General features: G+C 42.2%; 1 protein-coding gene across 1 annotated transcript in view; it reads left to right on the top strand.

The window, feature by feature from the left end:
- aff2 (AF4/FMR2 family, member 2) overlaps window positions 1–12,723 on the top strand; it is a 455,181-nt gene extending 442,458 nt beyond the window's left edge. The window contains exons 19-21 of the mRNA XM_041196209.1: window positions 2,775–2,824; window positions 7,413–7,636; window positions 9,417–12,723. Coding sequence (XP_041052143.1) covers window positions 2,775–2,824; window positions 7,413–7,636; window positions 9,417–9,538 — 396 coding nt within the window. The 3' untranslated portion in view covers window positions 9,539–12,723. The remainder of the gene's footprint in view (window positions 1–2,774; window positions 2,825–7,412; window positions 7,637–9,416) is intronic.
- The last annotated feature ends 741 nt before the right edge of the window (window positions 12,724–13,464 follow it).

Raw genomic sequence — 13,464 nt, 5'->3', positions numbered from 1 at the left:
GGCCTAGCCAGTGAAGCCCACATCCCATGAATAAATAAAAGGAAGTTGAGGATTATCAGATCAGCTATGATCTGTGATGTCGAAGGGAGGGTTTCAGATTCCCTCAGGACATTGGAACAAATTCTAGGCAGGGGAAACTATATAGATGGGATGGGATGGTCTTTATCTGAATTCAACAAGCACCAATTTCAGAGGAACACAGAGACAGAGAATAATGAAGCAGACACGATGGGCTGAATGGCCTACTTCTGCTCCTATTTGGTGTGCTCGTATGTAAAAGTAGCTAGACATTTGAAATAGAATATACAAGACAAGAAGGAGAGAGTGGAGCAGTGGCATTGGCATTGAACTCTCCAGCAAAAAGTTGGCTCAACCATAAACTTGAGCTCATCCAAAACTCTGCCCCCTGAATCCTAACGCGCATCTAATTCCATTCACTCATCACCCCTGTGCTCACTAACCTACATTGGCCCCCAGTCCAGCAATGGCTTAATTTTAAATTTCCATCCTTATTTTCAAATCCCTCCACAGTCTTGCCCTTCGCTAGCTCCGTAAACTCCCCAGCCCTACAAACCTCCAGGATATCGGCACTTCTCTAATTCTGGTCCTTTGATCTTAATCGCTTCATCAGTGGCAGCAGTTTCCACAGCTGATTGAGCCCTAAGCTATGAAATTCCCTCCCATAACCCTCCAAGTCTCGCCACCTCTCTCTCTGTCTCTCTCCTCTTTTAAGATGCTTCTTAAAAACTACATCGTTGATCCAGCTTTTGGCCCATCTGCCCTATTATCTCCTTATGTGGTCCTGTGTCAAATTTCATCTAACAACACTGCTGTGGAGCTCCTTGGGATGTTTTACTGTTAAAGGTGCTGTGGAAATACAGGTTGTTGTTACTGAATGGCTTTTCTCTGCTGTAAATGTCTGTGGGTTTGCTATGCTTTAGCATCTACTTGAGCCCAACAGAGACTTCCATTCTCCACTCACTCCCCTTTCAAAATGTAATGGTGAAATGGATTAAATGTCATTACCGATTTCATTTGTTAATGGTCAGTACTTTAAATTCAATCTGATACCAAGTCTTTCCAAAATCAACCACTCTTTTTCAACATTTAATCAGCTTCTGTGCATTACGTTTGAAGTGAATTGCAAAAGGAATATTGAAGTAGCCAGCATTTACCAGTAATCTGTTCTGAACCTCGGCCTGTTTCATGCCCTGATCCAAATGGAATGTTTCCGATTGGACTCATTCTGCACCTTTCAGAATCCTTAGCCTGCCATCTGGGCCCCTTTAGAGGGACCATCCCTCCCTTAGTACCTTTGATGTCAATCCGAGGTAGAATTATCTGGAAAGTCTCTGTAGCAGGTTCTTCACCCTCTGCCCCAGCTGAATCACAGAATCATGTAGAACAGAAGGAGGCCATTGGGCCCATCGTGCCCATACTGGCTCTTTGGAAGAGTTACCCAATGACTCCCACTCTCCCTGTCCTTTCCCCATACTCCTGCATTTTTTTTCCCTTTAAGTATTAATCCAAGTCCCTTTTGTAGATGGTTACTTAATCTTCATCCACCAGCCTTTAATGCAGCGCATTTCAGATTACAACAATTTGCTGCAAACGTGAGAGTTTCCTCATCCTACCTCTGTTCTTTTGAAAATTGATTCAAAAGGTGCATTTTCACCTTAACAAGCCATGAGGTCGAGTTCAGAAGCCTGCCAAGGAGCAGATTTTCCTCTTTAAAGCTTGAACATGAAGGATCGCATGGGTAGGATGCACTGAAGGAAATTGTGTGGTGAGGATCATGCACCTCAGAGCACGGACCGACCAATTTCCCACTTAATTCTTTATATGGACAGCACTAGCCTTGCCAGGGTGCAGTGAAGGGCCCTATCCAAATTTTAGATGGAGAGGGGTCAGTTTTAGAATTTTTCTTGCCTCATGTATTGATTGTCCTGCAAAGCATCGCCTCAATCCCCGTAATCTGGGAAAGGTACAAGGTGCTGAGAGCATGTGACACGACAGGATTGGCGATGTCCCCGTGGATTATGTTATCTATGTAGTTGGGAAATACCGAACCTTGAAGTAAATTGTCTGAACAGGTCTTTGAAGTGACTGGAAAGCAACATGATCATTGAATCATACAGCACCGAAGGAGACTATATTTGTTGTCCCTCCTTACTTACCTCGAGGAAGTGACGGTGGGTCTTCTTCATAAATTGATTGTGTCACAAACGTGCAGCTTGCTGGGCCATGTCAAGGGCCATTAAGAGCTAACCACATAGTTCCCTTCAAGTATTAGTCAACCAGTTGAGCTGTTGAGACCTAATAGGATTGTTCATTTCCTGGTACTAGCCCACAGATTTATAGTTTGCTGTGATAGGATTTGAACGCACAGCCTTTGGTTCATAGCCTGTTACCACTATATTACCACATCTGGTATCACATGTGTAAAGCACATTGGGATTATTCTCAGTAGTAAAGGTGCTGTTTAAATTAGAGTTGTGGACAAGTTGGCTGTGGTGTTACTATGGCTTCTATAGCCATAGTAACAGGAGTTGTCTCTTGCAACGCTTAGGGATTAATGCTCAATGTGTCCTTATGTTGTTGCTCAGTTACTTAATTTTAACTACTCTGACAATGTAAACCTTGGCAATGTGTACACTGTGACATGACTGGCCCTTTTATAAAAGAGAATTGTAAATTGGATTTGTTTTACTTCTCATTAGAAAGCCAACTGGGGGTCTATTGTATTTTCATGCATGATTTTTTTTGTGTTGCAGAGTTCCTCAAAAGCCTCACAAGCTCCTTCTCCTTGGGGAACGAATGGAAAGTAAGTCTCCCTCAATAATTCTTATGGAGCAGATTTTGTTGGAGCGAAGCATCTGACAGTATGCCCTGTTACTTAGACCTGTGTGTCAGCTGTAGCTCAGTTGCTAGTGCACCTGCCTCTCGCTCTAGGGCCTGAGAGCAAAAACAAATTAATGCTGATGCTCCAGTGCAGTACTGAAGGAGTGCTGCACTGTCGGAACTGCAATCTTTCAGATGAAAGGTTAAACTGAGGCCCCATCTGCATGCTAGGGCGGATCTAAGTGACCCCGTGGCACTATTCTGAAGAAGACCAGTGGAGTTATCCCTGGTGTCCTGCCCAATATTTATCCCTCAATCCACGTCACAAAAAAACAGATTATCTGGTCATTATCACGCTGCTGTCTGTGGAAGTTTACTGAGTACAAATTGGCTGCCATGTTTCCTACATTACAACAGTAACTACACTTCATGAAGTACTTCATTGGCGGTAAAGCACTTTGAGACATCTGGTGGGCATGGGAAGTGCTGGATATAAATGCAAGTCTTTTCTGATCTTGCACATTTAGCGATTAATGTTTTTTTTTCTCACAAACTTGCTGGAAGTGCGAGTTAATGAAGGCTCAGGGAGGAGAACAGGGCACCTGCAGCCTCGGTGACCTATAGGACCAACAGTCCCTCTCCTTAACAAATGAGATTGAAATTATTGGGGAATAAGCACAGGAAGAGTGAGAAGGAGAGTGGATTACAGGGAGTGAATTCAATGTCAAATCAAGTGCAAAAAGAAGAGAGGGAAAGAAAAATTGGATTAAGAAAGAAAAAGAGAGATAGAAAGGCACGGTAAAAAAATTAAAATTTGATGTTCTTAAAATCTCTGAATGAAATTCACTGCCAGAAGGAACAAGGCCTCACACATATAATTGTTCACTTTCTCGGCAGGAGAGATTGATTGGTAATTATTAATAATTATCCAACTGTTAAAAAGGGATTCAAGCTTTTAATTTGAGAGTTTTTATTTATTCTTTCATGGGATGCGGGCGCCACTGGCTAGGCCAGCATTTGCTGCCCATCCCTAATTGCCCTTGAGAAGGTGGTGGTGAGCTGCCTTTTTGAACCGCTGCAGTCCATGTGGTGTAGGTACACCCACCGTGCGAAGGAGTTCAGGGATTTTGACCCAGCGACAGTGAAGGAGAGGTAATATAGTTCCAACTCAGGTTGGTATATGACTTGGGGAGGAACTTGCAGGTGATGGTGTTCCCAACCACCTGATGCCCTTGCCCTTCTCGATGGTTAGAGCTTGCGGGTTTGGAGGGTGCTGTCAAAGGATCCTTATTGAGTTGCTGCAGTGCATCTTGTAGGTGGTACACACTGTAGCCACTGTGATGGAGGTGATGGAGGGAGTGAATGTTTAAGTTGGCGAATGGGGTGCTGATCAAGTGAGCTGCTTTGTCCTGGATGGTGTTGAGCTTCTTGAATGTTGTGGGAGCTGCACTCATCCAGGAAAGCGGAGAGTATTCCATCACACTCCTGACTTGTGCCTTGTAGATGGCGGACAGACTTTGGGGAGTCAGGAGGTGAGTCATTCACCGCAGAATTCCCAGTTTCTGAACTGCTGCTGTAGCCACACTATTTACTTGGCTGGTCCAATTAACCTTCTGTGCTGCTTTTAGTGCACAATGAATGTGCTAATGCAGCGACCTCATGAAACTCATGAGGAGGTTATGGGCAAGAGGTTGTTTTCACAAAGTTAATAGCAGAGCAGTGGAAGATGTCCAGCAACTTGTAGTGATTTGCAATTCGTAGTGTACCTCTTCTTCGTCACAAGTTGCTGGGTGATTTGCATATTATTAAAGGTGTGCATCGTTAATTTGCCATTATTACAGGAAATTCTGGTCCTATGAGGTGAACAGCCTTTCTCAGCTACCTTTGTGCTTGAGTCCAATGGGAGCTCAGGCCTTTGTTACAAGAGGGATCAGGGTAAAACCCGGGCAGCATTCTTGTGTCCCAATTCACTTTCAGTCACAATTGTTTTTATACTTAACATGCAATACTTTCACTTTTCCCTCCTGTCCAGGGAATTTGTATAACCTTGCAGTAAACAGGCTGCCTCCGATAAAGGAGAATTGTCAACAGTTAATGTGATTTACTCACCTCCTGAGTTGCCATCTTTCAATTTAATATCGACCTTTAGACTCAGAGTCACAATGTTTACATTTGCTGAAAGACTGGTGCATACTGCATTGATAGATGTTAAGATCTAGTTTAAAAGCAATCCAGGTCGCGGTTGATCGGCAAATAGCCGCCACTTTTACAATGCTTGGTGATTGCGATTATGACTGAGAATTTAGCTGGGTTTAATCTGGTCTAAATGTTTTTCAATACAACATTTATCCTGGGCTCCTGTCAGAACAAATAAGAAAGGATTGAGTGTAATTGTTATGAATAAAAATAACAGAACTCTGATTGATTCATAAAATAAAATCATACATCACAGTGTTAATCAAGCTCCACTGAGTGCTCCCAAGCTGTTTAATGTATTGATCATGAAAGCAACCCACTGACATAGTGAACAAAAGGACTGCCTACAGGTTCAGCAGCATCTGCTTCCTTCTATATGGCTGTTTGTTTCCTAATTATATTAAGATTTCAGGGAGATAAACAAGCTAGATTTGAGTCAGTCAATAGGCTTTTCCTCCATGGATTACCTCTCTATTTGTCTGTCATATCCTAGTTTTGACCCTGTGGCTTACAGGAGCCAGGTCAGTTCATCAACACCTCCTACCATGTGACATCACTACAGCAGCTGATGCTGAAAAATGCTTGACCGAGCAAATTTTTCATCAAATGATTTATTTTGCCTGAGATATTAGTCACATCAGATTCACTCTTTTGTATTTTCAAAGCCAGATAAAGAACAAAAGACTTGCATTTATATAGCGACTTTCACAACCACAGGATGTCCCAAAGCACTTTGCAACTGTTACGACCGCAGCCAATGTTATTCATGAGCAAGCCAAACCCCAGAGGGAAACTTGTCTTACTGATCATAACTTTTTTTTGTATTTTGAAAATGAGGGGAAATCTACTGATCCCAGAAACATAGAATCCCAGATTTTAAAATTAAAAGATTTATTAACAAGAAAAAACTTAGACACACAAGAGTAAATTTGCACAATTGAAACAGTCTTATAAAACATTCCTCAAAAAACCCACTTGGTTGGAACACACAAGTACCTAGCAACAGCTCCCTTATAGATTTTTCAACCATAAAAATCCAGTAATATTACCCAAGGCAAAAACTGCTGCTACTTTAACAAAGTATACCACACGACTTCTCACCCTCTTCCACTCTGCTGTGGAAATATGAAGGAAGCCAGAAACAGATTGCTTTCTGAAAACAAAGATTTCTCTGGCTTGAAACTGGGTGGCTGCTTCAATTCCACAATTTTTGCCAGCAAAGAGCTGGTGTCAGGACATGTCCCTCACATGGCCACCACAACTCAACTAAACATCTCCCATAAATGTCTTTTTTCCCCTTTCATCCATTGTTCTCTCTGAAATCGACTTTTCCAAAATAAAAATCTTTCATGTCTTCCTTTTACCTCCACTTTCTGGTCAAATAAAATTTAATAACCTTTCCTTGTCTACTTATGAAGCCTTCGTAAGTTGTATAAGTCCCTTAAACTCCCTTTGAAATTTAACAGCTGAAAAGACAAGCCCTTACCTATCGCCGAATGCAAATTTTAAAACCCAACTTATTTACTTGTAATTCCAACTTCACTGTAGCCTGTCATTAAAAACACATGCACCTAGCACCTCTACCTTTCATCTCTCAGTTCCGACCGACAAGCTGTCTTTGCTAACCTTCCCCAGTTTAATTATCCATGGATGGACACACACACACACACACACACACACACACACACACACACACACACACACACACACACACACACACACAGCCTTCTTTACAGAACACCACCATAATCCCAAAAATATTAAAAAAGGTAACATCCATCTTCACGCAGCAAATGAGTACTTATTGAAGTGTAGTCACTGTTGTAATGTAGCAAACATGGCAGCCTATTTGCACACAGCAAAAACCCATAGTGTTAATGGTCAGATGATCTGCTTTGGTGACGTTGATTAAGGAATAAATATTGGCCAGGACACCAGAGGTAATTCCTGTGCTCTTCTTCAAAATAGTGCCACGGGATCTCTCACGTCAACCAAGGTCAAATCAAACCCTGTCACTCACAACAGTCCCTTCCAAACCCGCAAACTCTAACACTTTGAAGGATAAGGGCAGCAGGCGCATGGATACACCACCACCAAAACCAAATTTCTCTCCAAGCTACACACCATCCTGACTTGCAATTATGTTTACTATCACTGGGTCAAAACCTTGGAACTCCTTTCCTAATAGCACTGTGGGTCTACCTGCACCACGTGGACTGCAGCGGTTCAAGGAGGTGGCTTCCCACCACCTTTTGAAGGCCAAATACGGGTGTGCAGCAAACACTGACCTTGCCAGCGACTCCCACTTCCCAAGAAAAGAAAAATTTGCTTGGCGAACTCGGATTGTGATGTATTTTCTATCTCCCTTCGTGCAGAACCACAGGAACAGCCTCCCCTCTATCTCCCAGCCCATCTCCAGTCAGCTCAGTTGGGTCTCACGGGAGCTACACAAGTACGACAGGCTCTTCACCCTCAGCAACCATCAGCATTCCGCAACGGATTCACCACATGGCTGCCAGTCACGTGAACATCACCAACAACATCCTCAGGAGTTACGAGCACTGGGACACAGCTGACAAGCTGGCCAGAGAGAATAAAGGTAAGAGCCATTCATGAGTCTATTGTTGCAGTCAGTTCTACACGTGCACCTCAGCAAGCATATATATGGGTGCAGTTTCATCAGAATGATAAAGAAGATAAAAGGGTTAAATTATGACGGTTAGTTGCATAAAGTTATGGTCTTGTGGCACAGTGGGCAGCATCCCTGCCTCTGAGTCAAAGGCTCTGGGTTTGTGTCCCATTCCAGGACTTGATGACCAAGAAAGGGTGCATTCAAATAGATTGAGTACCAACCTGCAAATGCTCCTACACAGACAAATGGCAAGCGGTAAGAGCAGGAGAGATCCCTGGTTAGCTATGTGATGGAAAGAAATGGGAGCCTCGACCATCACTATCCATGGCTTCAGGCTACAACAAACGTAAGTTGCCACAGCAACTTGAGGTGCTCGGGAAGCCGGTTGGCTATATGGTCAGTGTGATTCAGATTGGTGCCAACAGCATAGGGTTCAATCCCTATTCCGGCTGGGGTGGATTCGGGACCTGCCTCCTTGGCCTACGCATGGTGGAGGTCATGGTGCCCTGGCTCGGACCTGCCTTTGTTCAGAGAACTGAAGAAGAAGATGCATAAACTTGTATTCCCTTGAGTAAAGAAGATTGAGGGGTGATCAGATCGAGGTATTTACAATGTTAAGTGGATTTGAGAGGAGAGGTTCAGAGGAACTATTTCCTCTGGTGGGAGAATCAAGAACAAGGAGACATTGGGGAGCAAAAGACTTGGTGCGAGTAGGCCACATGAAGCAGAGCTTTGGATGATGTCAAGTTTACAGAGGGCAGAACGTGGAAGGACAGCCAGGAGTGCATTGGAGTAGTCAAATCTAGAGGCAACAAAGGCATGAGTGAAGGTTTCAGTGATGGATGAGCTGAGACAGAAACAGAATTGCGAGATGTCATGGAGGTGGAAGTAGGCAGTCTTAGTGATGGTGTGGTCATAAGCTCATCTTGGGATCAAATATAGCACTAATATAACAGCCTAGTTCAACCTCATTCAGATCTGACCTTGATTTAAAGATTGTTTTCGCCTTTGCATTTTAAATAAAAAAGATTTAAAAAAAAACTAGAGCATCTAATTCTTATTTTCTAAACAGAAAATATTTTTGCTTTAAAATTTATTGCTTGCAATATTATACTTGTACACGGATGTAACCCTCTCACTATTTCTTCTGAACTGATTGGATGTCAGAGGTATAATCTCCCTTTTCAGTTCTGTTTCCAACAGGTCAAATAAATTCTGCTTCTGTGAATCACTGCAGTCCCAGCCCAGCAAGTGAAATGGGATATAAATCTCATTAAAAAAAAATGAATTCCAACCAAATTATGCTTGAACATGTAAAGCACTTGAACGGTTGTTTGTGATATTTAATTAAAAGTTTAAAGTTAAGAGGTTTTCTATCAAGGCATATTATAGATGAGTAATGTTGTTTGCACAGTAGTTAAGGCTGAACGATATCTACTTCTGCTCTGAAAATTAACCAGGGATAATATCGATCAAATGTATTTCATTAAAATGCAGATAATTGCAAATTAGCTGTAAAGTGCAACGTCAAAGAGTATCACAAGGTATAAACATGGTCTGTCTTAGAGAGGGATTTTAAAATAAAGTGGCTTACCAGGTAATGAAGGTAAATGCAACAATGGTAAAATAATATTACAATAATGGTGTTTAATAGCATCACATACCAGATTTCAGGGCATTTTAGATTGCAATTTGCTCTAGATATGTGTTAGAGTGATGATCCATTTTTCACGTTTTCCTTCACTAGATTTTTTTCATGAGCTGGACACGCTGATGGGACCATTAACGCAGCACAGCAACATGACTACCTTGGTTCGGTACACTCGGCAGGGACTGCATTGGCTGAGGGTAGAAGCTCATTTATTATAGTGACTGTGCTGCACGCTCCTTTTTTTGCATTTCCAGCTCTACCTCTGCCAGGACCACGACTGGTGGAATCCCTGCTACTCCAAGGCTGCAAACTGAGTCACCGATGACACGTCTCCTCTAGCCGTACTTCAGACTCGTGGTGATGTTATGGAGCTGGTTGACACTCCTCCCATCAGAGGAGCTGTACCCCTAGTACTTCAAAGGAAAAAGCGCCAACATCACACGTTTTGTGCTTGTCTGTTTCCCGTGGTACTTCACTGACTTCTTCGGTCTCTGGAACGACAGAGTCCTGAGGCATTTTGCCACGTCCTATACTGCCTAGAGGCCAAGACAAACTAGGACCATGTTTGAGATGGAAACGAAGAGTGCCTGAGAAAAAATGCAATGCCTCACAAGAAAGCGAGTGTGTTGAGTTACTGCTGGAGAACCCCAAAAAGAAATTGCTCTCGAAGAATCAATCCTTGAGCTTTCTCGCACTTTGGGTAACCCAGAATATGTGAAGAACATGCTACGTTGTGACAGAGTGCTGAAGGGGTCAGATTGCGGCATAAGGTCAAAACTGAAGAGTCTAACATGTAAACGGTGGAGTCATTTGACTCTGTATTTTATACCTTCTTTTTGAAGCTAAAAGAAACTGTACACAGGTAGAAATGGAAAATTGTGCATTAAATTGAAGTGCTCTGTCTGTGTTTTCCGTGGAGTGAAAACTCATCATCTTACATGTTGTATGGTATGCCTTAGAGATTTGTGATCACAAGCACTTTTTTTTGAGAATATTTATTAGGATTTAAGTCCTAACACCTAGTTGGTGTGTGAAGAAAGAATTCCATGGTCATAGCCTCAGCATTTATTAGGACGTCTCCAAAGCTGAGGCCATTTTATCCTCGAAGGTGCATTCAACCTTTCAGATTTACATGGCAAAATCATCAGAAGCATCCCATCTATCTTTTTTCTTCCATTCCAGGGGATCATTTCCTTTCATAGTCTCGCAACTCTTTTTTTTTTGAGTTATCGCATGCAACATGTCAACCCACAACCAATTTTGGGAAAAGAATACTGTCTGCATATAAAAGTGATGGTAATAATTTGCAAATTGAAAATTTGAGGAGAACAGAAGGAAGGGAGGACGTTCAAAGACCTAAGGTTTTGCCCAAGATGGACAAAAGAGTTAAAAGAAAAGGGCTTGGAATTGCATTATGGAAAGTAACTGGCAGGCACTTTTAACATGCTCATCTGAAGTTCCTCAGTGCTTTTTAGCGGGTGAGAGGAGGTAACCTGTTTCAACTACGTGAGTTGGTCTTGATAATGGAAGAGGAAGTTCAGAAAGAGGCATCAAGTGCTTGTACCTCATGGGGTGAGTTCAGGATCAAGGCTTTCTCCCCGAATGCTAGCTGACCACTCAAGCCTGACAAGGAGCCGTGATGCCAGGTTACATCAAAATGAATCCTGGTTTAAGATGACCAAAATAAATGGCACAAGGAATCCTCTTCACTTAGCGAGAATCTCATCTGAGGCTTTTATGTAGCCAACTGGAGGCGATTATTGCTGGAAACATAACATGCGATTTCAGTTTTTATGAATTAAGTGTCGTTTAGTTGTCCTTAAAGCATTCCTTAGCCTGTATCTGGTAAAAGGTGCAATTATCATTAATGTAATGTCCATCACATGTCAATATTGGTTGAGCTTCAAAAGAAAAGTGCAATGCAGCAAAATCTTAAAGGAAAACTCAAGCTAAATGCTTTAATAATACACATATCTTACAAATGAAGGCATCAAAAAGATTCGGTTACACAAAGCTGTCTGTGCCTTATTACCTTTTGAAAGCACAGCCGAGTTTAGTAGGAGATAGCTAGTTTATGGGGACAAACAACAGAACCTGCAGCCACGCTCACTGGCAAGTCTCAAAATATTAGTATTTTTCATTTCCCATACATGATTGCTATTTTAAAAAGACACAGTTGAACCTGCAAAGCTCCTCACCAGTTCCACTCATTGCACAATCATATGCTTCCAAATTGTGGGCCTTTTTGACATGAGAAAGGCAGATCTAATTTATTTTTATGTACGTGAATATATTGGAAGGAAACAAAACAATGTACCAAATGACTTATGTGAAATGATCCCAGTCTGGGTCAGCTGCCTGTCTGTTGTAAGGCGTACAGTGGCTTGGCTCCTTCCTTCTGATGCTGAGATAGTGCAACTGTAGAAGCTGTTGTGTTAACCTTTAAGGCAGAGATTTAAAGACCCAGTTCAGTGGAACAGATACATGCTTAAAAGGGAAGTATTTGCAGAGCTTTGGGGCAAAAACGGGGGAGTGGGACTAATGGATAGCTCTTTCAAAGAGCCAGCACAGGTATGATGGACCAAAGAGCATCCTCTGTGCTCTGTCGTTGTTTAAAATAAATTGTTCAACGGGCTGCCTCAGAGATATCTCAACTGGCATATAATTGAACTGACTTCAGATTTATGCCCTACTTTATCTTCATAGGGCATAGTTAGATAGGTTTAGACAGGGGAGAGAAACTGAGGGCTTGAGTTGCTTAATCATGTTAAGTAGGGGACTAATAATAGCTCTGGTTGCTCTGTTAATATTACCAACACATAAAAAGGGTGGGAGCAGACCATCGAATCCTGTTAGTCAGTGCACCCCTCATGCTACGGCCCTCCCCAACTACCAAGTAGCGCTATCTACCATAACAAGTTTCAGGGAAAACTCTTGGGAATCCCTGCTGATTCCCGAAGGCAATCAAGCAAGCTTTGTAGAAACGGTGGTTACCCCGTAACTTATCACTATGCTCAACTGAACCCCCATGCACTGCCTTTGCTCCATCCATTAACTAACAAACAGGAAGACTTTGCCTTAAATTCTGCCCAGGCTCGGATGGGGAGCTCTCCGGAGGACATTTTAATTGCAGGGCATATGGGTCTGGTCATTGCAAAGGGGCATCACTGTTTTCTAAGTCCACCTGTAAGGGATGAACAGTTATTACCTTTGGAAACAACTTTTTACATACGCTACAACGTACATGAGCTTGACCCATTGGGCAGGACACAATGTATTAACTGGGAGAGACACAATGCAGGAGAAGTAGAACGTTTCATTGAGGAAGGTCCTATTCACAAGTGGCATAGACTCAAGATAAAGGTAAAATACTGCGGATGCTGGAAATCTGAAACAAAAACAAAAAATGCTGGAAAAACTCAGCAGGCCTGACAGCATCTGTGGAGAGAAAGACAGAGTTAACGTTTCGAATCCGTATGACTCGTCTTCAGAGCTCTGAGGAAGAGTCATAAGGACTTGAAATGTTAACTCTGTCTTTCACCCCACAGATGCTGTCAAGCCTGCTGAGTTTTTCCAGCATTTTTTGGTTTTGTTGTGGCATAGACTCAATATCCCCTTGCTTCCCTCTTGAGTATTTTTTTCGAAGGTCATTACAAAAACTAATTTTAAAGTATTTAAAAGTTACTTTTAAGTCTAATGAAGCAAAAACAATTAAATAGCTTTATTATGGAATGAAGGCAACATTGGAATATCATGAGGGAGCTATTTAAACCCTCCAAACTGATATTATGGTGCTCTGAAATGGTTCGCATATGCCATTGACTGATTATGTGTTAACACAGGGAATAATAAGTGAATTAGAATGATCAAAAGTAAATGACTTCATTGGCTGTCTAGGAATCTAAGGGAGTGAAATTCCAATGCTTTCTCAATGTCACTCACCCAAACTCTCCCAGGCCTCTCCCCTGACTCATTGCCACTGATAGGCCTACTTGTCACCAACACTGTCATCTGCTGCTTTGTTATGGGTATTCCATTCCATCTATCCCTTTAGCTGCTTCCTATTTCTTATTTTGAAGCCACCTCTCAGCAGCATTATATGGAATTTGCAGCCCATTTGGCCCAATTATTCCATGCCAGTGTT

Source organism: Carcharodon carcharias, chromosome 9, assembly GCF_017639515.1.
Source record: "Carcharodon carcharias isolate sCarCar2 chromosome 9, sCarCar2.pri, whole genome shotgun sequence".
Classification (NCBI taxonomy): Eukaryota; Metazoa; Chordata; class Chondrichthyes; order Lamniformes; family Lamnidae; genus Carcharodon; species Carcharodon carcharias.
Note: the sequence above shows the minus strand (reverse complement) of the source record. Positions and strands in the feature narration are given on the sequence as shown.